The 27,187-nt window shown below is 37.9% G+C and overlaps 2 protein-coding genes across 3 annotated transcripts in view; one reads left to right on the plus strand and one right to left on the minus strand.

The window, feature by feature from the left end:
- The window catches only part of NT5DC1 (5'-nucleotidase domain containing 1), a 120,998-nt gene that overhangs the window by 10,923 nt on the left and 82,888 nt on the right, over window positions 1-27,187 (plus strand). Inside the window, exons 5-6 of one of the 2 annotated variants that reach the window (XM_029223517.1) lie at window positions 4,234-4,313; window positions 5,723-5,807. In XM_029223517.1, coding sequence (XP_029079350.1) covers window positions 4,234-4,313; window positions 5,723-5,807 — 165 coding nt within the window. The remainder of the gene's footprint in view (window positions 1-4,233; window positions 4,314-5,722; window positions 5,808-27,187) is intronic. The other variant, XM_029223518.1, reaches the window with a different exon arrangement.
- Window positions 7,725-14,606, minus strand: COL10A1 (collagen type X alpha 1 chain). Its single transcript, XM_029223516.1, has 3 exons — window positions 14,541-14,606; window positions 13,860-14,028; window positions 7,725-9,749 (listed from the first exon to the last, which is right to left on the minus strand). The coding sequence occupies exons 2-3, from the start codon at window positions 14,011-14,013 to the stop codon at window positions 7,888-7,890; spliced, it is 2,016 nt and encodes a 671-aa protein (XP_029079349.1). The 5' UTR covers window positions 14,014-14,028; window positions 14,541-14,606; the 3' UTR covers window positions 7,725-7,887.

Below are 27,187 nucleotides of genomic sequence, written 5' to 3' on the forward strand. Positions count from 1 at the left end.
AGTGCTACACGATCCACAGTTCATGGAATCCGTGGGTGTGGAATTGCGGGTAAGGAGAGCTAACTATAAATTATACTCAGATTTTGGACTGCGTGGAGGTCAGAGCCACGAACCTCCCCTCCCCACATTGTTCATGGGTTAACTATAAACTCTTCCCTTCTCCCAGAAAAGGTAGGCACCCAGCTAAGTGTTTTATTCTGACATCCATTCAGAAATCGGGAGTATTTTAAAGAAGTAAAGTATTTCCCAGCTACAAAAGAAAGCATTCACCCAACACGTCACGCCTGTTTACCCACTGCTCTGCCCACTAGAGAGCACTGCCTCCTAGAATCCAAAGCTTCCTTGTGGTGCGTAATTTACGCAGGATCAAAACTTCCTTGTGGTGCGTAATTTACGCAGGAGCGCTGCTCTGAGTATGGTCTTGGAGTTTATTTACTCCTAACTGGGCTGGTTAGGGAAGTGTTTCCACTCCAGGTGCCCAGTGATGGGGCTGTGACACATAATAGAAGCCTACTGTTTCTGCAAAATAGTAAGAGAAAGCTAATGCTTTTGAAACATAACACATTTTTTCTTAATGTAGAGACATAAAAGAAGGAAAAAACGGCCTGTGATTCCAGTTAAACTTTGTTTATACTAAAAAAAAATAATGGGAGCATATGATCAGGAAATGTAAATATTATAGAAAGAAGTAAAATGAAGAGTAATTATTTCCAACCCCTGTCCCCCACAATCCCCTTTCCCCGAAGCTTATTTTTTTAAGTATACAAAAAGGATCATACTTTTTCTGTACTTTGCTTTTTTTCATCTACATCTTGGAGATTCCGTCACAATAGCACGAAGACAGATGTACTTCATTCTTTTCGATGCAGGCATGCTCTGCCATCCAGGGCCTACATCATGATGTATTTCATCAGTGTCCTCACATTGGACATTTATGTTGTGAGCGGTTTTTAACCATTACAAACAAGCCTGCAGTGACGTTTTCATACATGTATAATTTGCACTTTTGTAAATATATCCAGGGTAAGTTTTTAGAAATATAGTTGCTCTACGAATATGTGGGTTTAAAATATTGCCAAATAAGGCCTTTATTTTCAGGAACTCCAATTGATTCTTTATGGGCTACTTCTTTCTACAATGAGTATATTCGTGTTCAGAGTTAAGTAGAGAGTTGTAAAGTACAAATCCCTACCAGTACACTTAGGGAATTTAAAGCATTGATGGACACAGACATTTTATTGACAAGTTATTTGATAAGCGCTTCTCACGTGGTTGCCTTGGCATGAGTATGGTTTTTCTTACCAGCCAATTTCCAGAGAGCAAGTCCTTTTGATCTTTTTCTTCCCATACTGGTAGATTATGCAGAAACAGCTTGGTCTAGTGGAAATCACAAGGCGCTTGGAGCCAGACAGTCCTGGTTGATAGTAACTCAGTTACTTGCTGGTTAAAGTGATGTGGTCAATTACTAAGCCACTCTTAGCATCCCTTTCCTTATCTTTAAATGGAGATGATATCACTTGTCTGCAGGAGAAGTGGGAACTTACACTATCATGAATTGTTCTCTTCCCCTCAGTCATTCATATGCCTTTGTTCCTTCATCACTAAGAGTACACAGGTTTGCAAGGCTGAGGTGTTGGCAGTGGGTTTTGGTGGAACAGTTTTTCTGTGTGTAAAGCTTAATGATTATAGGACTCGATCTTGATTCAGAGGCTTGTTCTCTTGAACTAAATTCAGTAATCACCTCAGTCCCAGTGAGCTGTCTGCCCTCTAAGGATTTGGAGGGCCAAAGCTTTCATGAGCACAGTCTGTGAGTTTGATGTTGGGAGAGACATCGAGAGCAGCCTGGCACTGTTAACATGTCACAGCTGCACAAACCCTGTTATGTCCACGCGGTGGTCATCTAGCCCATTTTTGATAGTCGAGTGACATCAGCCCCTTGCCTTGAGGGTGGAAGTCAATGAGTCCTTCTCATCCAACCCCTGAGCTATTTGATTAGATCCTCAACCAAGGCTCATAATCTGTATTTCAACTCATAAACTGAATTTCATCTATTAATGCCCACAAAAGGAGAAAAAGGGGAGGGGAAAAGCAAGGGTACAACGATGACACACCTCCTGCTCCCACAGTGCCCAAGAGAGCTGGCTGTCTGGTTCAGGCAGGTCACTCTGGTGTCACGGGCCAAGAGGTTAGATACAGTGCAGGTTAGTGAGCCTTGGGAACCTGTGCCCACTGTCCTGGTCCCTGCAGCACTGGAGTGTTTGGTCTCATAGCATAGCAGTGTGGGCAGAAGCGTACATGGAATAGCTTCTCCCTTTCCTCCAAATTCCCGCTTTTCCTCACGCTGACAAAGACATCTTAACCTTTCTTGGGAATGAAAATGAGTCTGAGATGTTCCCACAACAATTTCAGCTGTGAGAGAGTAAAAAACAGGAAGACTGTGCTAACCAAAATATTCTTAACTGAGGGAAAGGACATACAAACCTATGCAACCATTTTGTGAATTAACAGAACTTTGACTTTATTCCTTATATATCCTTAATAATTTGACATGAAGATGTGAGGGGCATTAAGTAGCATTTAAAGGGCTAGACATCTGGCCCTTGCAGAGAGTTTTCTCCTAATTCACCCGTGACACTTCTTCATTCCAAAATATAGTTGACTCTTGAACAACTCAGGGGTTAGGGACACTTACCCTCGTGAAGTCAAAAATCTGAGTATAACTTTATGGTCGCCCTCCCTACCTGGGGTTCCTCCCCATCTGAGGTTCTACGTCTGTGGATTCAGCCAACTGCAGATCACAGATCATGCACTGCTATAGTATTTACTATTGAAAAAAATACCTGTATAAGTGGACTCATGCAGTTCAAACCCATGTTGCTCAAGGGTTGACAGTAATCCGCTCTATTTTTAGATCATTCATTCATTCAACAAACATTAATTGAGTGCCTGCAGTATGCTGGACATTGTGCTTAGTGGACACTAAGGAACAAGGCAGCTGTGTTGCATAACCTCATACACAACTTACAAACGGGAGGAGTGGGGACTCAGAATCAGGCAGTTACCAATACTCTGCACAAGAGTAATTATGACCATTTGAAAAGTACTTTCTTAACATTAAACTGAAATCTGACTCCATGTATTGGTTCTGTTGGATTCCTCCTTGTACCGAGGGTTCTCTAGAGGACTCTGAGGTTACGTTCCCCCTCAGAGCAGAGCGGTTGCTCCTGATCGCAGTATGCGGGAGTGAGATAGGGAGTGATATAGCTGTGAGGGTGTGACGTGGAAGGAAAGAACAGCAGGAGCTGGATTCCACCGGGACTCCTGAGGAGAAGTGCAGAGAACACCTCTCAGAGCTGTCAGTCCAAGGGACGGGAGGCTGGGGCATTCGTTCACTGGCTCCTGACCCTGTTGACTGAGGCTTGCCATGTGGGCTCCAGAGGCTCTCAGAGAAAGGGAATGGCACAGGTGAGCTTGAGGTAGGATGCTGCTGTTTAGCACAGCTGTGGCTGGGATCAGCCGTGGACCAAGGGGATGTGACATGGGTCCTCAAAAGCGTCTGCCCGGGCACAGCAGAGTCAAAAATGACATCGGTGCCAAGGAAGGGCTCAAGTGTAATTCTACCCTAGGGCCAAACAGGATTAATCAAATCCCTCTCCCCCCAGAGACCCTAGAGTGTGCCAGGCCTGTGCTTCCGAGTTTCTCTAAGATAAGTACACTGTGTCCTCACGTGATCTGATTTTTTTATTCTTCTCTTCACCCTGGCTGTTCTTAACATTGTACTGAAGTTTGTCTGAAATTGTATGAAGATTGAATGCGGGGCTCTAGGGAACCAGAGCACAGATTTGCAAAGGCACTATTGTGTGGAGCACTTCATGGTATTCCAGTGTCAGGTTGATGGTTTTGAAATTCAGTGACATTGATAATTTAAATTGTGACTTTTTCATAATCTGTTTCATATTTGGGATATGGTCTAATTTTCACATTTTAAAAAATAAATATTTTTTAATAAAGTGCTTAACTATGGATATCCTTTTTTAACTTTCTTGTAGTAGCCTTGTAGCTGAAGCCTTCTTTAACAGGTGATGATAGGCTGTAGTGGAGTGATTCTGAATTGAAATAAAAGCCGCTTTAAGTAGCGAAACCAAAATCTAGTCTCTCTTCAGACAAGTTTCTGTGTATGTCACATAAACGAGGCATCAATTTGTTCCCAGTTTAAATTTTTGTTCTTTTTAGGAAAATATTATTTTTATGATAACTACTTTGACCTGCCTGGAGCTCTTCTGTGTGCCAGAGTGGTGGACTCTTTAACAAAGGTGAGTGGGGACTCATTTTTTAGAAACTGCGCAGTGTATTTAGCTATAAATCAGAGGACTTAATTATATATGTCTTTTGAGTTGGGATTTTACTTAGTTTCCTCTTTGTGGTTTCAGAGGTGACTGAGGAGGAAAAACATAGAGAATTTGGTCAAAATATTTTTGGAAAATTAAATAGCGACCATCCCTTCTCCCTCCCCGACCCCACCAATGATAAACCTGTTCAGCAGCAGGGGGTGCGATAGTCTAGAAAAAGAAAATACCAAACCTGCGTATGGGAAGAATATTTCTTGGTTTCATTAGCAGAATTTTTGAAAATAAATAAAAGAAATTTAAGGAAATTCCATGTGTCCTTTTAAGCATTGTAAATAGTATAAAACCAGAAAAATGAGGTGAAATTTTTAAATTCATCATTCTGGGCATAGTTTAATGCATATAGACTTTTTCCTTGTCCTATGTATCAGGATTAAATAGATCTCTGGTTATATCAGTTTATACCTAGAGTTTAGGACCTATGAACAGAAACTGGTTTTATGGCAGAATCACTTTCCTTTTTGCATATATTGTCTTTAAAAATCACAATGATAATGTTTCTGATAGGACTAGATAATGGTTTATTTTTGAATCAGAATTAATTTGTGTGCTTGTGAAAGTTTCTGTTGAGCAATAGTTCTGGCTTATAGAAGTTATTATGAGATGGAGTCAGTTTCTCATTTTATAGTGGTTATATACAAATGCACCAGTCTTTAAATTGGACTTTATATAATTTAATAATATATAGTAGTTGGTCTTTGTTTAGATAGAAGGACACTGGTTAATGTTTCCAAGGAAGCACAGGGTTATAACGTTGTATAATTGTTTACTTGCTTTCTGGTTTAAAAAAAACTTAGTAAAAATGATTTGAATTTTGGATTAGGAACCTCCTTAATAATAGAGACTTGCTCCTCTTTTATACTGAAACTCAAGGAAATGTGCACAGAATTCTACAGTAACCAGCTTTTGAGGTTTTAAGGCTTCAGGCCTCTTAGCTCCACTGATGCCATGGTACATGAAGTTACACATTCTGGTACCTCACAGGCTATAACATTGTAGATTTTCTCATGTGTTAAAAATATTCTATAATGTTTAGATTTTATAATGAGTGGAAATTTTTATTTTATTTGGGTTATGTGAGTTATATTAATATTTAGTCATATGTATATATCTCTCTGTATCAGTGATTTTCATGGAAAATTTCTTTCTAAAATCACATTTAGAAAAATGAGAAGTTTTTATGTTATGTTTTCTAAAACATGAATCCCTATTTTAGAATACAGTGATATTATAGTTGTTGTTTGTCAGGTGTTTTCTGTTATGCTTAAAAACAAAATTACTACATGTATCACATTTGGATTTTGTTTTTTCTTTAGCAGAACAATGGTCAAAAACCATTTGATTTTTGGAAGGACATAGTTGCTGGTATACAACATAATTATAAAATGTCAGCTTTTAAAGGTGAGTAACGTGAAGAGAGACTTTAGATGTTTGTTCAATGCTGTGTATCTAATGAATTACTTAGAAGTTACCTATTTTTCTGTGTTCCTTAATTAAGATTTAATTTGGTTTTAAATATTGCCATAAAGTTGATACTGGTTATATTTTAAGAGCTTCTTTTATTCATGTCTGTTTTGTGGCCATAATGGCCAGTATCCTAAGATATGCCGTCTTTTACATGCTTACCAGTAGGGTCATTTTGTGGGTTCCCCAGAATTTGCTGTTTCCTGGCTTGGGAATGAAGGTTGGTGACACTTGTAATCATTAGTATTGTAATTATAGACAGATAGGGAAAGTGAAAATTCTATTCTTATTGCTTAAAAACAGGACCGGCTCACCTAGAATGGGAGCAGAGATATCACCAACCCAAGCCTAGGGTTTTACGGTTCCATCCACAGGTTTGCTTGGGTTACACAGAGAGATTGCTTCTAAGGAATTAAGAGATGCCTTTATAGTATGTTACCCTGATGACTTGAACCAGACTGCCCTAATTCAGCCAGTGGACCTATGGATGCTCAAGAGCAGTGTTTTTCAGCTGAGAAAAATGTTGCCTTTTGATGGACATAAAAATTGCTTGCCTTCCTTTTAATGTAGTGTAAGCCATCAAAATAATCCTAAATATTATGACTAAAAACATGTCAAGGCAATCAATAGTAACTACAGAATATTTGTTCAGACTACATATTTCTCTGCTGCCTGCTTCTTTCCTTCCCAGAAGAACATCACTACATTTGGGTGATTGTCTTACTTTTCTAATCCCAGCCACCAGCCCTTCACCCTGGCTTGTAGATCACTTATGGTTGTTTGATAGCTTTTCACAGTCCACACTGAGTGCTTGGGTGTGTGGGAATGCCCATCTCCGGTAGGAGGGCATAACCATGACACCTATAAAAGCTACCCACCACTTTATCATTTTACTTTTTATTAACTTTGTAAAATGAAAAGCCTTACAAAAACGGTTGAGAATAGCAAATTGCTGGTGTCAGATAAATTCAGCATAATAACCTATTCATGTTATTTTATTGCATTGTAAATAAGGAGTAGATAAAACATTTTGTGAGGCACGGCTTAAAAGTTTTAAACAGCAACATAAAAATACAGTACAGAGCATAAATAAATAACGTCGTTTCATTTCTAGTCACATTTTGAAATCCTTCACATCAATTATAATTTCACTGGAATGGAAGGCCCAAGATACATATGCTAATGCTCTGTAAACCCACAAAATCATATTACATAAGACTGAATAAGGAATTAAAGCAAATTAATCACACTTCTGTCAAATAAATAGAATAGGTCAGACATCATTTGTTTGACCTATCCTATTCATACAGACATCGTCTGTATACCCTTCACTACCCAAGTTGTGAAGGGTATACAGAAAGCTTTCCTGCAACCACAGAAGAGTTCGAAAAGGTTCATGACTAAAGCACCTTGCATTTCAGATTATTTTTAACATAATATTTTGGGTTTTTTATGAGAGCTGTAGAAAGTCTATATGCACCTGTATACTTGAATAGATATTGATGAAGGGGACCACGTAAGCCTTTGAGTAATGCGTCATCAGAAAGATCTTAGGGTATACAATGTCTTTGAAATTTGGATATTCAAGTATTTAAGTCCCATATATATACATGACACCTCCTGAATGTTTCCTAGAAATTCTCCTGTTAATCGTTAGAAACAGGCTTATTTTAAAAGGAAATGCTGAATTTCTAAAATCAAATTTAACATGATTTAGCATCACATTTCAGGGTTTTTTAAGATCATTTTATTTTTTTAGCTTAGCAGTACTTTTATGGTAGAATTTTTAAATACTGAAGGAGTTCACAGAAAACTTTAGAGAGACTTAGGATTGCTGACTAGGAACTCGAGAGGGTTTTCACATATTGTACACTATGTCTGAAAGCTCAGATCTGTATTTTGGAAAACTAAAATTAGTCACTTTTTTTCAGCCTACCTCCATATGCATTTTGTGGGGTGGGGTGGAGTTGGGGAATGCCTTTTCAGGCAGATTCATATTAGCTCGGTGGGAATATGCTCACATTGGAGCCACTAAGAATCCTGAGAAAGAGGAGTGGACATACTCAGAGGAGTATAGCCCATTCGACTCTGCGTTGGGCAGCTGGAGCCACACCTGGTCATTTTCTGTGAGATCGATTATGGCGCTCCCTGAAGCCTGATCTAGGTAGCCTTTGATGTACTCATCATAGGTGTACATTACAGGGGTGCCGTTCTTATACAGGCCCACCCAAGCATGGGTCCCTTTCACATGCACGTGGTAGGAGAAGTAATATATTCCTGGAATCCTACAGGTAAAGATTCCAGTTCTTGGGTCATAATGCTGTTGCCTGTTATATAAAATTTTATCAAATGGGATAGGAGTACCTATAGTTGGGTAAGCTTTGGAGAGAATAACAGTGAAAGCAGACACAGGCATTCCTGTTACTCCCTGGTTGGCACCAACAAAAGGCCTCTGGCCTGCCTTCACAAAGCCCTCTGGCAGGACTGCTTGGCCTGGGGGGCCTGGGGGCCCCGGGCGCCCTGGGAGGCCAGGCTCTCCAGCGAGCCCTCTTGGACCTGGTGGCCCAGTGGGTCCATTGAGACCTTTAGTTGCTATGCCAGCTGGACCAGGAGGACCCGGAGTTCCTGGATCCCCTTTGGATCCAGGGAATCCTGGAATGCCTGGTGGCCCGATGGGACCTCTAGTACCTGGAGTTCCAGGGGCACCACTTGGCCCAGCCTCACCATTGTGCCCAGGCACTCCCTTAGCTCCTGTTGGGCCCTCAGGGCCTGGGAGGCCAGGACGTCCTCTAATTCCAGGGTCACCTTTTGGGCCTGGCAACCCTGGGTTACCCTTGGGACCACTGAGACCCGGTTCTCCTGGGTACCCGGGTTTTCCATCTAACCCAGAGGAGCCCCTTTCTCCCTTAGCCCCACGGTATCCTGCAGGCCCGACTGGCCCCATCTCACCTTTAGGGCCTGGGATCCCGTGGTTGCCTGGAATGCCTTTTGGTCCTTGGGGTCCCATATTCCCAGGGGGTCCAGTCAGACCTGGTTCCCCAGGATGACCTGCTGGGCCTTGTTCCCCTTTGGCACCCGGACCCCCTGGAAGGCCTACAGGTCCTCTTTGTCCTTTCAGGCCTGGCAAGCCTGGTTTCCCAAAGCCAGGAGCCCCTGGGGGCCCAGCTATCCCTGGAGCCCCAGGGTGACCTTTTGTCCCTGGAACCCCTGGCTGGCCTGGGGCTCCAGGGGCTCCTGGCTTTCCAGTACCTTCTGGTTCTTGTTCCCCAGGAGGACCTTGGGGGCCTGGTGGGCCAGTTGGCCCCCTTTCACCTGGAAAGCCTCGATCACCTTTGATACCTGGCTGTCCTGGAAACCCATTTTTACCGCTTTTCCCCACTCCAGGGGGGCCCGGTGGTCCCATGGGACCCTGAGGACCTGGGAGGCCCCTGTCACCAGGGTGGCCAGGAGCACCATATCCCGTTTCCCCTTTCTGTCCATTCATACCAGGGACTCCTGGTGCACCCTTTTCTCCAGGAAAGCCCCTGGGTCCCGGGGCTCCTGGAGGTCCCTGTGGCCCAGGTTTTCCTGAAACAGAAATTCCAGCTGGGCCGGGAATTCCAGGTGGCCCTGGCGGGCCCCGTAGTCCTGGTAAACCAGCTGGTCCAATATCTCCCTTTGGTCCGTATGGTCCTCTCTTCCCTGGTTTTCCTGGGAGTCCTGGCAGACCTGGCTTCCCAGTGGCTGATGGTCCCGGCGGTCCTGGCAACCCTGGCTCTCCTTGGGGTCCAGGACTTCCATAGCCTGGTTTTCCTGGTGGTCCAGATGGACCTGGGTGCCCTCGAGGTCCAGCAGGGCCTGGTGGACCAGGAATACCTTCCTCTCCTCTTACTGATATACCTACAAGACATGCCCAGTACACATACCGGGTCCGGGTAGGGGGTGGTTAGTAATGCTAAGGAATCATTGCTTCTCAAAATATAAATGAGGACAGGACATTGCAGTATCAGTCAGACCATTTTGGAAGACTGGTCTTAAATGGTTTGACAATACATTTTATATTGTTTTAAAAAACACTGCTAGAGAAGATGATTTCACAAGATCATGGCTACCGTGGTACTTCCATTGCGTCCTAACGATCCATGAAAATAAGCTGGGATTGAAGAATTCATTTAGAATAAGAGTGCGTTGGAGGTAAATTTATCACATTTATTTTAGGAAAATCATCTACCTAGAAAGGAAGGGGGAAAAAAAGGCATTTGACAGATAAAGAAGGAAAAGGCAAGTACAGAATAAATGGGAACGAGTTTAAGAACTATAACAACTTTCCCTCAAAAAAGCTATCCTATAAGATAAGGGACAGATGCAGTCTGTTTTAATTTACGTCTGCCATGACCCTGCTGAACAGTTTAGATTTAGGATGACTTTTTTTTTTTTTTTTTTTAACCTCAGTATATACCGTGAGCTCGTACATTCTCCGCTATTGACTTAACATTGAAACAAGGAATTAGAGAATTAATGGGCAAGGTACATACAGTAGTGTTAAAGCACTTATATAAAGTTTTCGATTAATGCAAATATTGTTGATTTCATAGATCTGTGTGTTCATTTGAGCTGAGTACTTATACTGATATAATAAATTTAAACTAAAAAATTACTTATTCAGTGCCTGTGATGCGAAGCATGCTATTGAGCGACAAGTATAGGAAAAGCTCAAAACACCTATAAGAGCTTTAATCACAAAGAGAATAAAACAAGTGTCTATCTGATAAGTGCTTTAAGAGGTGTCCAGGGTTTTAGTTTTAGTCAGTCTAAGGTGGGATGTAACAGACATTTGTGGCATTAGGATATACCATTACGGAAGCATTACTATGTCAAAGAATCTTTAGGCAGCATTATCATAAGCCTCTAGATAAAATAGTCTTTTTTTTTCTCAGAGAAATTCTTTGATAGCTAGCAAAGATGGTAATGAAATTGCTTATGTTTCTAAATATCTACTTGCAGGATTTATATTAAAATTAATTTAATGTTTAATAAATTTTCAGAAATATAGTTAGAATGCCTGTGTATACTATTTAGATTCTTATGCTGTCAGAAAACAGTTCATAGTAATGATAGTTTTAGTAGATGTCGCAGTAGTCAAATAGTTTGGTCAAAACCCTGAAAATGACTTATAACTGTGACTTTTGAGCTACATCTTTTTTGTACAGAAAGTATTAATATGCTTAAACTCCATTTAACTAAATCTTTAATGGCTTTAAATATCAAAATGAAGACTAAAATGGAATTAATATTAAATGAATTGAATTGTAAATTGCCTTTGAAAATGTATTTTCATGGATATAGTTTCTTTTAACTATTAGTTGTTGGCACATTTAAAATCTTTCATATTAATTAACTGGCATGTAAGAAGTAGTCAGCCAACAGTAGTTGAGAATGTTATACTCTTGGGTAGAGGTGTTCATGATATTTGAAAAACATTTGATAACAAATGAAACAAAATACAGAGCAGAATCATTAAAACAGATATACTGAAATAGGAAATTCATTTGGGTATCTTTATATTTTGTACTAACTAGAAGTTATATTTCATTTGCAAACAAATGTGTGGAGTCTTATTTACTCATAGATTGTAAGAAAATGACATCAGGAAAAAGACTACGAAAAAATTAATTTACGGAAGAGATTTCCATGTGTTTACACATGTATTGTTGGTTGACTTTAGTGTACCTATATGATATGTCTGTATGTATAAATGAGCATTGATACATTGCAAATAGGATAAATGAATAAGTAAAGGATTTCTTTTAATGATTTGGAATAAAATAGGACATTTTTTAAAATGCACACCATATTAAATTGGGGTTTGCTTCAGAATCTTATAAAGATCATGTCTGTACTAAAAATAATGCCTTGGTCTGGTTGGAAATCTGTTCAACTGTTAAAGTAGAGAGGAAAAGCAAGCAAGTCTTACTGAGAATGACTGCATTGAGCACCATTTGAGACTGGAACTCCAAAGACAGTGATCTCTATCACTTAGAATGTTACCCTAATAGGTTCTCCACCTCTCCAGTACATGAAAGAATGTGATTTCTGTTGTATCCTTGAGGGACACAAGCCCTTGTTTGTAGCTTGATAGGGTGGCACTATCCTCAAAGAATAACGATTACCCACTAGAGAAGTTTCTTAAATGCACACAAAGTGGTTGATTGTGTCAGAATATGGCACTTGTGTGTCCACCAGTTGTGGAACCCTCTGCAGCATAATTTAGTGTGTTTTGGACTGAGTTCTCTTTTAACCTGTTTGAACAGATGTGCCTAGGAATTGCACAGGAGTTCTTTGTACATCTGTTATCAACTCAGTGTTTTGCTTGTGTAAATTGTGGGCTTTTATCTTCGTTTGACTGCCAGTGGATAATAATGTTTTTGAGTTTCCACCTTGTATTGTCAAGTAGACTAAGGTGGATTTCATAGTTAAAATAGTTTCTAAACTTTTCATTTGTTAACAAGATATACATTTTCATTTTCTACAAAAAAAATGATGCCGTACATTATGGTGAAAAGATAGAAAATATTTTAACCTTCTAAAAGTGGTGGTGCATTTTATTTTAATTCACAACTGTTCCTTATGGTCTTGTAAGCTACAAAGAGTCTGAATTTGTGATCATAGAGTGTATGTTTGTCATAGCATTTCAAATTTCATTTGTTGCTTCGAGTAAAGTATCATGTTTTCTTATTTTTTATTCTTTTTTCCTAACTTTTTTCTTTCTTATGTTTTATTTGTATTTTGAGACATTCAAGAGAATCTGTTGAGTACTTGTGCATTTAGTTTTGATCATTAAGCTACCTTTCAAGAAACATTTAAAATTTCATCTTTCTTTTTTAAAAAGACAATGCGATACATTGAATTTGCTAATTACAGTGTAAAATATGTAAGCATAATGAAAAAATACTATGGAAAAGAAATTTGAATCCTACAATCAGTTCATATTACTCGGTGTAATTCTGTAGTGTAACGGGCAGTTTGTGCCAGATAGCTGTTAAATGGAATTAGTGAATATGAAACCTAATAGTTGCCCTTCTTTGAGGATCTGTTAGTACTTTACATACATTATATCAGTACTCTTCATAGTAGCCAAGAAAGCTGAGCAGGTGAAGGATAGATTCAAGAACAAAGTTAAAACTTGTCTAAGGCTACACCACCAGTACTATAGTAGTAGTAAGAGGAGGAGGAGGAGAGAAGTAGAAATAGAAGTAGAAGTAATGGAAGTAGTATGAGAAGTAGAAGTAGTAGTAATAGTAGTAGTAGAAGTAATAGCTAACACTTAAGCACTTTACATATTAACTCATTTAAGTTTCAGAACAGCCCTTGAAAGAGGTGCTCCTTGTTATACAAATGAGGGAACTAAAGCACAGAGAGGATAAATAACTTACTCAAGGTTGCATAGCTAGTTTGAAGCAGTTAGGTCTGTGCACTTAACTACGAAACTTAACAAAAATGCATTTAAAAATTAGGAGAATTGCTGCTTCGTTTGCCTATTAAATTTCTTTGGAGAGCATCTCATTTTATTTGATAATTAAGACTCAATTTTGTATGTATTTGTAAGCTAGCAAAATGAATTTTAAAAGTAAATATGTGTAAGCATTTAGATATATAAACCTGCTACTCTTTTTGTATATAATTGGCAATTATTTTTAGTTAAAACATCTTAAACATTAATTTGATTGGATTAATATGTCTAGATTATGGGTAGTTATTTGTGCAAAAGCATCATTGAGGGAAAAAATTTCCTAATATTCTTCAGGTATATCTTTCTGCTATACTTGTGTGAAGGATATGAATGTTCTTGAATAGACCTACTTTTTCCATAAATCCTTTTGGGCTAATTGAGGAGTTTGAAGATAAATTTAACGCCAAATAAAATTTAAAACATTTTGTTAAAGAGATCATTAAGATTGTAGAAAACAAAAACCCACTAGTTAATAGAGCAAAACATATAGGTCAGTTTACCTTTACTCTTTATGGCATAAGGGATGAAGAATTGTGTCTTGGTGTTGGATGGTGGGCCTTTTATGCCTGTAGGTATTTGGTATCGCTCAGTATAAAATACTCCATGGACCAAGTTCAAGGATATTAGCAGCAGAAGGGCTATCTGTGGCAGCATGTTCTCAGTTGGATTCTGAAAAACAATAATTTCATATAGCTTCATTACTGACCTGTTTCGTTTTTCTGATGTTTCACAGATGAATTCTTTAAATAGTTATCTACTTTTTTTAACCTTATCCTATATATTCTGAATATATTCCATAAATTAATGAGAGTTATAATTTTGTTAATTATACAAGCATATGTCTTAGTTGTTTTTGAAAACCACATTCAGGTAATCAAGTGAAAATAAAGTTATTTAAATAAAAGAAACACAGAAACTGTAATTGGATGTCTGTATTAAATAATTCAAGATCTTTGATATAGACTGAAGTTACCAATAGTCTCAAATACACTGAAATTCAGATTAGGACATGTTTTTACAAATATAGTTTAATTAGGACTATTTTTAATAGACTGATTCAAATTAAACTTTCTGAGTGCACTTTAGTGGAAAGCCATTTTTTTAAATCACAAAAACCAAATAATTAATTGAAGCTTGTTTCCAAATAAGCTAACATGGAAGTCCACCAGTCATAGACTTACCTGGATGCTGGAAGTTCCTGGAGTTGGTTTCTTACCAGCTCTCTGTGCCTTCCTCTGTGCCCCGGGGGGAGCTGTCATGCAGTATTTATGCTGCTTTTCCCTTACTACATGAGGTTACCCAGAGTTTAAGCTCCTCCCCCTGCCCCAGAGGTGAAAAGCACAAATTATGATGGAAAGTTCTATTGGGCAGGCATACAAGGTCAGGTTGGGCTCTCTTTTTCCTTGTTTTCTTATTGAAAAATAAACTCTTTGTCTTAAATATATATTAATAGTTTTAACCATGCACCATCTTTTTCTGTGATTTTATTTTAGAAGTTATTACTCAGATGTTTAGGTTAGTTCATAATGGGATGATCCTATCCCCTTTATATTTTTAGAAAGCACATTCTTGTGTTAGTTGGTTGAAAATACTTGGTAGTATATAAAAGTAGGGGAAGAAGTCTTTTGGAGGGGAGTGTGGATTTAAACCATCATCTAAATTTACTTCGGTTATTACATGAAGCCATTAATGTGTCCGTGAATGTTTCTAAATTTCTGTGAAAATAGCTTACTCCAATTCTTATTTTTAGGCTTGAGAGAAACACACGGGTGAAAATGTAGATATGCAGTCCTGTATTTCAGAATTTTAATATAAGTCCTCAGCCATTAATAAGAGAAATATTAACTGTTAGCATATAAATGTTTCAATGTTTGCATACTATTTAAAATTTTTTAGACAGAGGCAAAATATCCATGAATTTGATAGTAGAGTTAGCAATAATTACCCTGAAGAATTTATTTATTATTCTGAGTGTGTGACTTTTTTTTTAGTGGAATATAATTGCTTTACAATGTTGTGTTAGTTTCTGCTGTAGTATAAAGTGAATCAGCTATATGTATACATATATCCCCTCCCTCTTGAGCCTCCCTTCCCCCCCCCCGACCCCCATCCCACCCCTCTAGGTCATCACAGAGCACCAAGCTGAGTGGACTTGTAGACACGGGGCGGAAGGGGAGGGTGGGATGAATTGAGAGAGTAGCATTGACATATATACACTACCATCTGTAAAATAGATGGCTAGTGGGAAGCTGCTGTATTGCACCCTGAAGGATTTAAATTCATTGTTTACAACACTATACTGTGTTCAGTAAATGGCTTCAGATTTTATTGCTTAATTTTGGGTTTTACTTTAGAGTTGCAGTGGAGATTACAAAAACCCTTAACTTGATAAGGTCCTATCATGTCCATTTAAATAAGGTTGCTGTATTCATTTCATAAGAAAAATAATCTTCAGACTTTGCTTTTGGCTTTTTAAAAGTATTATTGGTTTACCTTGCAGTTTCGTTCAGGGATCTTGAATCAGCCCGATTAGAAACGTTTTTTCCCCCAAAGATGAAAGTAAATGTTATCATTGTAATTTTCAGTGGTTAGTATTCTCTTTAACAATGTTAGGAGACTCTTTAAATCAGCTTTCAGGATCCTAAAGAGTCTAATAACAGGAAGTTGAGAGGCCAAATTCTGATTCTTACTAAATTTCATCATTTTGGAGCTAAATCACATCAACTGTACACGTAAAGTAGATGAGAAGGAAAATTCCATAATAGGTATAGATACGTCTTTTTAAAAAATCTCTGCAGAATTAAAGTGGTATGGATTCAGGATTGATCAGTAATTGAATGTTTGACCAGTAGGTGAAATAAGGGTTTGTTCTTTTTCTTCCCTTCCTCCTCCCCTGCATATAATTTTCTGTATATATTTTGAACTAAGCCTTGTATAGCACCTTGTAGAAATGTAAGTGGATAACTCATCTCACTGCCTTCCTTTCTTCTCTCACTTTTAAACCTTTTATTGGTTGCCATATTTAAAAACTTACAATGTTATTGGTTGCCATATTTAAAAATTTACAATGTCCTATATGTCTCTATATAATATTCACAGATATATATGAAATATGGCTTTTATATTAGTTCAGATTTACCGAAGAATTGGAAAGATCATATTTTCTAATCATTCTTTTTTTATTGAAGTATAGTTGATTTCCAGTATTGTGTTAATTTCTGCTGTACAGCAAAGTGATTCAGTTATACACATATATACATTCTTTTTTAATATTCTTTTCCATTATGGTTTATCACAAGGTAATGAATATGGTTCCCTGTGCTATACAGTAGGAACTTGTTGTTTATCCATTCTATATATTCTGATCATTCTTTCATCATTGAAAATGATCTATGCAATAGTTTTTGTAATTATACTATTACTCTACTACATCTGTAAGAGACCACAAAGATAAGTGAGAGAAGTGGCTGCCTTCTATCTACTATGGTTCATTTGGAAAAGATTTTGAAAAAGTAGGTGAGGTAACATTATGGATGCCCTTGAATATTAGGCTATAGAATTTGTTTTAAAAGTATTTATTAGAAGTGCATATTCTAGTATTTTTGTGTGTATATATGGTGACACACGCATACACTTATTTGTTTGTAATTGAGACTGATACCCTGTTAGACATCACTCATGTGAAAGTTCAAAGATTAATTCTTGGCCCTTCATTCTGTGCACCTGTGTAGACCAAGTGTTCCTCTGTGGTTACTCTATTTCCAGAACTTTTCACCTTAACCTCTCTAGGTGTCTGTTTTTTCTCAACACAATGAAAAGGTTGTATTAGGTTTCTAAGCTCCTCCCAGCTTTAAAATTAGATTATTCTTGTGCTTGAGGTATTTTGCTGTTTCCTGTGGTGAGACAGTGTGCTTGGCTCCATTTAGTAATTACGAGACAAAATCCATACCAAGTGGTCATATGCCTTCTTTGGGGGGCATGTAAATATATGTGGGTATTTGTCATTCTATATTCCCATTTAACGTTGGAAAATGTGGTGTCTTTATTGAATAAGCCTTGGATGCTCAACCCTTTTTGCAAATAGTGTACTTATTTCAGCGCAGGGAATCTGACTACTGTTTGCTTTGTTAGTCACATAAGAAACACTGTCTTGTCCAAAACAGATTGTAGAATCAGAATATTTGCTAGCCTCACCCCACCCAATTGTGTATTTAAAACTATTTTTATCCTAAGAGTTTACTTGTAGCTGTTGGAAGTGACTAGTCTGTGGCTTTATGATGGAAACCCATTCTACTTAAAGAACAGAAAGTCATGCTCTTTAAGCTCAGTAACCTAAGTGGTTTTTTAATATCAAATATCAGTGTTTTTTTGCACATCTAGCATTTAGCTGCTATTAAGCTCGCATGTTCATTTTCACTTCCCAGGGTATCATTAATTCACCAAATATTTCTTGAGTACCTTCTGCATGTCAGGCATGGAGATAAAAAACTGGACGAATGATGTACAGCCGTCCCCCCTTACAGTGTTTAAACAGTGGTTCTCAACCTTCTTTCCACAGTCCTGGGGTACATGACACAGTTCCTTCTGTCTTTGGGGTTCATTAAAGATCATGGTGGTTCAGAGACGATATTTAGAAAAAGCTTCTCAGGTGATCATGAGGGACTTCTAAGTTGGAATGTCTTAGTCTGCTGTCAGTGTTCTGTTACCAGCTTGTTCATATTAGATACATAATTTTTGTTGTTTTTGTTCATATGGTTTTTAACTTTACTATAGAAAAATTTAGTCTTATCCATAGAAGTAGAGAGAATGGTTACAGTGAATGCCTTTGTGCCCACTACCCAACTTAAACTAATCTCAAATCACTGTCACTCAATCCTTCTTCCATTCATCACCCCCCATATTTTTAAATCCCATATATTGTACCAATTCACCTGTGAAATTTCAGTATATTTCTCCAGAAGATAAGTTCTTTTTCTTTAAAATAGTATCTTCATCAAACATAAAAAATTAGTTATTTCTTAATTTTATCAGATGCTTTAGTTCACTTCAGATTTCCCCAATTGTGTGTGTACACACACACACGTAAGTGTATATACACACACGTATATACACATATATATACATATATATACTCAAACATATGTAGAGATATACAAGCACATGTGTAGCATACATACATATTCATACTTTTTTACTGATTGTTTATTGTTTGTTCAACTTAAATTCATGAATTTCCCCTAATTGATATGTCCCTGTTAATGTAGGTTTCTTATCCATGTCTCTTTTCTCCCTTTACAGCTTATTTGTTGAGAAACTGGGTCATCTTTCCTGTACAGTTTCCTACAATGTGGATTTTGTTGTCACTTAACATGCTTCTCTGTATCCTGTTTTTCCTGTAAATTGGTAGTTAGATCTAGAGGTTTAATCTGATTCAGGCTTGAGACACACACACACAAATACTTTTTGGCCAAGAATACTTTATAGACAGTGGTATGGTGTATTTCAATCAGGAGACCTTTTATTGCTGGTTGTTTCTCTTTGTGATATTACTAGGAATGATCATTACCTAGATTACTTAATTCTACCATTGCTCCTTTGCTTATTAGCTAGAATACTTCTGTAAAGAAAAATACTCCAACTATTTGGTTACCCTGAAGTACAGTTTGTATAGAAAAAGCAGGATAGATACCTTTACCAGTGTATAAAACAATAAGCATATTTCCTAGCATTCTTCAGAGGTGGCACAGTGAGGTGTTTGAGTATCACTATAAACTCATGGATTTAAATGCATTTTATGTTTTTCAGTCCATGGCAGTTGTTATTATTGCTCAGATTTTTCCTCCATCTTTGGTTAGCAGGAACCTTTTCATGTTGGCTTCTGAATCCTTTTGGTATGATCGAGGAGTCTTTTATAGCTTCTTCTGTCCAATATTTTGTACTTGCCCTGACCCAGAACTGTAATTGGGGAGTCTTGGTTCCTTTTGTGGGAAATAGAAGTTGGAGACCACAATCTGGGTGCCTGGGTCCTAAGGGTGTGCATTGTTCCTGGTTCAATGATTGTTTCTGGGCTTTTTTAGTGGAGAGAGCTAGGGGATTCATTCATGTAATGTTAATTAAATATTAGACATCATAACTTCATACTAATACATCTAATTCAGATTGAGGAGCACAGGGTGTTTTCTTAGTGACCTGCAACCTGTATTTCTAGCTCCTTAGTACTACACTAAAAATCTCATTCTCATGACAGTAATGTAGTTATTTATTTGCTTTTTATTCCTTAACACTTTGACTTCTTAGAATGACAATACCAACATTCACACCACAGTATTGAAAAAGGTTTAGGATTATTTTTTAATTCTTTTGGTATTTCCATTATAGCTGTATAGTCAAATCACTGTGCCTTATGGTCCCTTGAAATGGCTCATTTCAATGTAGTAATGCTACCCAGTCAATTCACTGTTAGGTTTGTTTTGTTTTGCTTTCAGTTTTTAGGAATGCTCTTTTAAAATTTAATTTTGTTTGGTAATTTCCTAAAGTTCCTGTAGTGTGCTGATAAATGTTTCTTGGGGGTTAGGGAGGTCTGTGTGCTGTAATCAATGGTGTAGATACTCCCACCATGGCCAATTGCAAACTACAAGGGTAAAGACAACCAGCTCACAAAACACCTGAACCTTTACCAAGAGCCAGTACAAGCCAGCTCCGACATGCACTACATATTTCCCAAGTCAAATTTACAAAACAAGGAATATTCAGAGAAATCTGGTCTCCATTACTGACCTATTACCCACCCTGTGTTTAACCTTCCTTCTGTAAGTAAGCTTTTTTTAAAAAAAAAAGTTTTTGGTTTATCTTTCAATTGTTTTTAAAAATAAGTACTCGGGCTTCCCTGGTGGCGCAGTGGTTGAGAGTCCGCCTGCTGATGCAGGGGACATGGGTTCGTGCCCCAGTCCGGGAAGATCCCACATGCCGCGGAGCGGCTGGGCCCGTGAGCCATGGCCGCTGAGCCTGCGTGTCCGGAGCCTGTGCTCCGCAGCGGGAGAGGCCACAGCAGCGAGAGACCCGCCTACCGCAAAAATAAATAAATAAAAATAAGTACTCATTCATATCCCCTTCCAATTTCTTTGATAAGTCACATCCTAATATATATACTTCATTTAAACTTTTTTAATGTAACAGTTTATCTTGAAGATCATTGACTAACGTTACAGAAAGATGGTCCACATTCCTTTCTACAGCTGCGTAGTACTCTATTATATGAATATACTGTAGTATTTTCAATCATTTCCCTATTGATGGGCATCTGTGTTATTTCCTCTTTTTTGCTAATGCAGTTGCTTCTACTGTGTGTGTATATATGTGTAGACACACACACACACACACACATACACATATATATGTTTGCCTGAATCTTTGGGAGAGATTCTTGGAACTGGGATTCATGAGTCAAAAGGTAAATACATATATGATTTTGTTACATATTATTAAATCCCCCTCCATAGGTGTTGTATCATTTTGCATTTCCACCAGCACTATGTGAGAGTGCCTGTCCCTGCAGCCTTGCCAACAGGATGTGTTGTTTAGATTTTGTTGAATTTTCAGATTTTTGTTCATTTTTGTTGAACATTTAGATTTTTGCTCATTTTAGAGTGAAAATTGGAATCTTGGTCTACTTGTAATTTTCATTCCTCTTACTAAGCGTGTGGTTGAGCATCTTTTCATATAGTTAAGACTTTATTTCTAGCCCACTTCTCCTAGAAGTGTTCTGTATCCTATAAACAAACCTCTTTTTTATGATATAGTTTGCATATGTTTTTCCCAGTTTAGTTTACCCATGAGGGTTTTTTTAACATTTAAAATTTTCTCTTAAGGTACATAAACTGTTGATTCAGAATGTTATTGTTCTTTCAGACTCGGAGCTCTAAGGAACATTAAAGGTTATCTGGATCAATCATTTCATTCTTCAGAGGAGGAAACTAGTTCCTCTGTTATGAATGTCTCATTCCCTAATGTTTAATTGCGTTAAATTTATGAAGTAAAGACCTGTTGGTGAGGGAGCCCATTGAGGGAACACTCCACAGACTAAGCTGATGTGTTCATCTCCTTACCCTAGCAGGATACTGACTTTCCTGTTCCAATCATCCTTCAGTCTTTAACAGCGGAAATGAGGAAGGTGCCCAGAAATTTAGTTAGGGCACTTGGAGGCCCACAGCTTCCACCACCACCTAGCTGCACCTCATTCCTCTTGAAAAGGTTTTAAAAGAACATTCATAGGTGCTATTACAGAACCCAAGAGCTAAAAATGATCTATTTGTGTAAATAACCTAATGTGGTTTAGTGGTTAGATACCTGCTGAGGGCTTGAAAGGAGAAATTCATGCAAAAAACAGGTGTTGATGAAAACCCCTGAAACTTCAGGCCAGGTCAAGAAAAACAGTCATTTAGAAAGTTCGAACAAGGGCTTTATATTCTATTTCCTGTTGCACAATAAATTGCCACATTACTTAAAGAATTCATAGTTTTGTGCTTCAGGTGCTTAATGACATCACCGTCTTTCCATAGTAACCTGCCAAGTTAAAAATATAGAGCTTCTTGGGCTTCCCTGGTGGCGCAGTGGTTGAGAGTCCGCCTGCCGATGCAGGGAACACGGGTTCGTGCCCCGGTCCGGGAAGATCCCACATGCCGTGGAGTGGCTGGGCTCGTGAGCCATGGCCGCTGAGCCTGCGCGTCCGGAGCCTGTGCTCCGTAACGGGAGAGGCCACAACAGTGAGAGGCCCGTGTACCGCAAAAAAAAAAAAAAAAGAATAAAAAAAATATATAGAGCTCCTTGGCTCTTTGACCTAAGGTCTTCAAGGATCTTGGCCATCCAGCAGAGTCTCGGCCGTTCAGACACATTCCTACTTTATTAACAAGTTCAGCTTTTCATGTGCAGTCTGCTAAGTTGGAAGGAGAAATTAGAGAATTAAAGTATTAATTGGAGTAGTCACGGGGTAATGCTTTTTATTTAAATCTCTTTGCCCCCCTGCTTATTATAATACATAGAACAACTCCATTATCACTACCTACCTAGAGGGTATGAAGCACAGTTTCTGTGGGTGGCAACCAGACCACCAAGAAACCTTCCTTCAAGACTGATGCCCTGTAGCTGTGTAACTTACTCATATTAACAATTAAAATACATCCTGGTGTTTTTAGTTTAAGTAATGCTGGGCCCCAGTCTGCTTACCTTTAATCAATCAACTGTTACCTGGCCGGCAGACTCTGCCCCTGACTGTGGACAAGTGCTAAAGGGTTACTCTTCCTGCCATCTCTGGCTCCTGCCTTCTTACACCTGGTTTCCTCATTAGTAAAATCCCTAAAGTCTGCTTACTTGCTTTCAGATTTTTAAAGTAATTACTACTTAGAGAAAATGTAGGAAATAGAAAATAAAATTTATACACCACGGAGGTATAATAACTATTAATAGTGGTATTTTCCCCACAAATGATCTGTTTAGTGCTAAGCTTCTATCAATTATCTTTAATCACCTATGTCAAAATAAATCTTGCCACTTCTGATACCAGTAAGACTGAAATGTAGACATGCTATGGTCCTGTCCTGTTTTCTCTTATTTTTATTTGTTAGGAACCTTGGAAGATGAAATAAGATATATGTGAAGTGGTAGAACAGTGTCGGGGAATGCTCAGTAAATGTGAGTGATGGTGATGACCACCATGATGTTGAAGGAGTGTACACCTCTGACGTTATACTTGAATCTCTTTATAGCACCAGTCTTCCCAAATGTTTGCCAAACTTTGAGTCTCTACTGTGTGCCATTTGCTGGGTTAGATGCTGCTAACCTGCTACTGGTGATCTTAGTGAAATGGAGGAGACAGGTAGCAAAACTCTGGCTTCTTCAGAATGCAGAAGTCGTGGATTCTAGCGTGAAACGGTCTTTCAAATCATCAATGGTGTCCTCTTATCACACTTTTTAATTGTTCCTGAATATAATTCAAGGACTGTTGGTTATTTACCAGTGAAACTCCTCTCTGTACAGGTAGTGCCTAGTACAAAGCATGGACCTTGTAAATATTTGCTGAATGAATGAATTAAGAGCTTTAGGAGACCAGGTTTCAATATTTATTGAGTGTGGGCATTTTGCCTCACACTTGTGGGCCTCAGGGGTGGGTCCTTTTGCGCAGTGTTGGTTTGAATTGGGGTATTTTCAGTCTGTGTCTTACCTTAAAATAACTCGGAATTCTTGGAGAAGTCACAGCATCAACAACTGCTTCCAAAGCCATTTCACAAAAGAGACTGTGGCTCCTGTTCTAGTGACTGTGTACCTTCCAGTGTCCTATTGGTAATCGAGTTAGAATTTCAGAGTAAGATTTTCCAAAGACTGTTTCTCAAGGTAGCCATGGTTGGAGGTGTAGAGTTAAGTGGATAGGTCAGGAGAGGGGATGAATGGAGAGAGAAAGAAAAAGAAGAGGAGCCCATACTCTCGAGAATTTAAAGGGATTTCTTTAAATGTCTCTGAAACTCGAACTGTACAGTTTTAGAGCAACGAATAACTTTTTAGACAAGCCTGTGCTTCATTTTCCAAATTTCTTCACCCATCCATACCTCATTTACTTGTTGATATATCCGTTCATTCAAATCCTCACTGTATTAAACACATTGCCAGGAAATACAAATGGGCTCATAGACTACTGACAGCATTTATTAATTCGTTCCCTGCCCAAACTACCTGTTAGCATCTTCTCTCCTGAATGGAAATATGTGACCTTTAAAGGGAAAATAAGTTATTATTTGGAAGGTGGGCAGTGGATAGATATTTTAGAACATTAGAATTTATAAGATGAAAAATTGGAGAATCACATTCAGTATCACAAAAAAATGAATATTTGAGCTGCAAGAAATGCTAATCTTAGTAAGTACCAGAAACTGATATTTAAGTTTTGTCTGAAGCGGACATAAACCCATTTTTTTATGACTCTAGTTAAGTCCTCTGGGTAGCAGTAACACACACATACATGCACACACACACCTGTATTTAGCAAAGGTATGTTTGAGCAGAATTCACTTTTTTCCATTAAAACCATAGGTAATGTATCACTCCATTATTTAATGAACAATGTAATATAATTTTGGTAATATAACATATTACCAAACATATTTTCCACAAGTTATACTTAATATTTACTCTAGCTTCATTATACTTTAATTCAGTTGAAAGATATTTTTTAGCTATGCTTCAGGCCCTGCTTTAGCTCTACACTCATCCCTGGTCATGTTTTTACAAATACTCTTATTTACTGCTCCTGAAATTTGTATGGAGGATCAAGTGTCTTTTAGAATTTTGAAATCTGTTAGAAAGTGTCCATCTGAATAGCTAACATATATTAAGCTTTTATCATGTGCTAGATACAGTTCTAAGAACTTTGCATTATTTATCTCATTTACTCCTTGTAGCAGCCCCATGAAGTAGGTACTATTATTATCCCCATCTTTAGACATGAAGAATTGAGGCCCAGAGAGGTTAAGCATCCTAGCCAGGATCACACAGTAGGTGATGGTAAAGTTATTATTGTCTATGGATATATTTCTTAAGGATTTACAAGGGAACCCAGTATAATTTTAAGTATAGCACTGTTTAATTCACAACTACTGTGTTGGCTGTTCTTTGTCAAGAATTACACTGTATGACTGTAATCTCATTATGCTTGCTTTCCGGATCAGCTTCTCAAATTTAAGGAAACTGTTTTCATTCTTTGCCATTGAAAGAGCATGTTGTTTCAGTTCTAGAATTGGTTAGTTTAGAACTTGCTAATTAAAAAAGAAGCTAATTAAAAAGCAAATAGTGCTAATGTTAATATGTTTGCTTTTATCCTGAAGAAGTGTCTAATATGGTTATTTTTAGCCCATCATGGTCTTTTATAATGGTTGAAAGGCAGAGTGGCATTACTAAAAAATTCTCAATGTTTTGGGAGATGTTTGAATTATTACTAATATTTTAATCCTAACAATGGATAAGCTGTAGTAAAAGTTGTGAGGGCTTTTTGTTCTGTAAAAAGAGATCCCTAAATGGGGAAACCTTAGTGTGGGATTCTCAACTTCAGAGAGTTTGATGGTTTTTAAAAGAAAAGGCAGAGAGGGCTTCCCTTGTGGCGCAGTGGTTGAGAGTCCGCCTGCCGATGAAGGGGACGCGGGTTCGTGCCCCGGTCCGGGAAGATCCCGCATGCCGCGGAGCGGCTGGGCTCGTGAGCCATGGCCACTGAGCCTGTGCATCCGGAGCCTGTGCATCCGGAGCCTGTGCTCCGCAACGGGAGAGGCCACAACAGTGAGAGGCCCACGCACCGCAAAAAAAAAAAAAAAGAAAGAAAGAAAAGGCAGAGAGCTTTTTATGAATTGACTTACTATTTGAATTCTCTTGTTGATATATCCTAGGTGACCGCTGACCTACTTCTTCAAATGCTGTTATTTCTTTAGATTTAATATGCTCAGAATAACTCAACTCTGAGCTAAAGCTTAACTGAAGTCCTGTCGTTAGTTCACTCCTGCCCTTCAAATGGAAAAATTATTTCTGAGTTGTCAAATACAACATAAAGAACTCAAGTGTCATGTGATTGTATTGGCGCCAGGAACCTTAAAATACATTTTAAATTTAGTATTACCCTATTTGAACTGGGACTAACATGCTCATCAAATAATCTTTTTTTCTTCAAATTTAGGTAAGTCCATTATTGTGTATATAGAAAGTTGTATTCCAGTATACAGTTTCATTGATATAACACCTCTTCTTAATTTTGAGTTCATAGCAGTTTCACTATTTGTGTTTAATATTTAGATATAATTTTTGAGTGGGGCTGGTGGAGTAGCATTAGAATCTATGCTTGGTTTTGTAAAGAGTACACTAATTTACATACTCTAATGGGATACGTTTAGAATTTCATTTTTTGATCTTCATATTTGTATAAAATATTTTATTTAGGCTGAGGTAAAAATGATGGGGAATTGCACCTGACTACAAATATGATGTTAAGAGAGTAAGAGTAGATATTGGGATATTTTCTGTTTTGTCTCCAGTTCTACTTTTCGCTTGATTTCCCCATAAACCTTTCTTTCTCACATTGGTAAATTTAGTTTATAATTGCTTTTTAGCTTTGCAACCAGTAGGATTTGTGTATTGTAACCAAGAAAAGCTTTTAAAGATTAATTTAGTAAAAGGCATATTGATCATAGATGACAGATAAAATAGTACAGTTACAAAAAATAGATGTATGCTTATGTAGCACTACTATAAAAAAATACAGGTATAATGAGAAAAGAATTATTTGGCAAAAATTCTGGTAGGAGAATTTAAGGGGGAAATGTTAAGAGTTTTGTGGCCTGTGGGAAACAACCAACCTTACGAAATACTGTATGTTTTTTGGTGAGGGGAAAAGTGCTCAGTCTACTAGTAACAATTTGTGAGTGATTAACTTAAAGACTTAAAATTTTGTTGTCTGGTACAAATGTTGATTAAACTCATGTAGATTTTGGGTAATACAATTATTATGTTTTGGATAATACCATTTAAAAGCTGACTTCACAGTAATGTTGAGAAATAATTGTATTTGAGAGCCATCTATACTTAGACTTTATTTTACCCTCAGTACTGATACATCAAAATTCTTGTACATTTTAATGCGTATTGTGTGCTACAGTATAACAGTGTTGAACTCCTTTTAAAATGTACTTGACTTGCAGTGTTGATAAATTTATCATAATTTTTTAAAACACTGCATATGACAGTAAAGAGCCCATGTGTCTTTTTAAATTTAACTTCATAGCACTTTAGTCTAGGATCTGAT

The sequence above is a fragment of the Monodon monoceros genome, unplaced genomic scaffold, assembly GCF_005190385.1.
Source record: "Monodon monoceros isolate NGI ecotype Baffin Bay Population unplaced genomic scaffold, NGI_Narwhal_1 Super_Scaffold_15, whole genome shotgun sequence".
Classification (NCBI taxonomy): Eukaryota; Metazoa; Chordata; class Mammalia; order Artiodactyla; family Monodontidae; genus Monodon; species Monodon monoceros.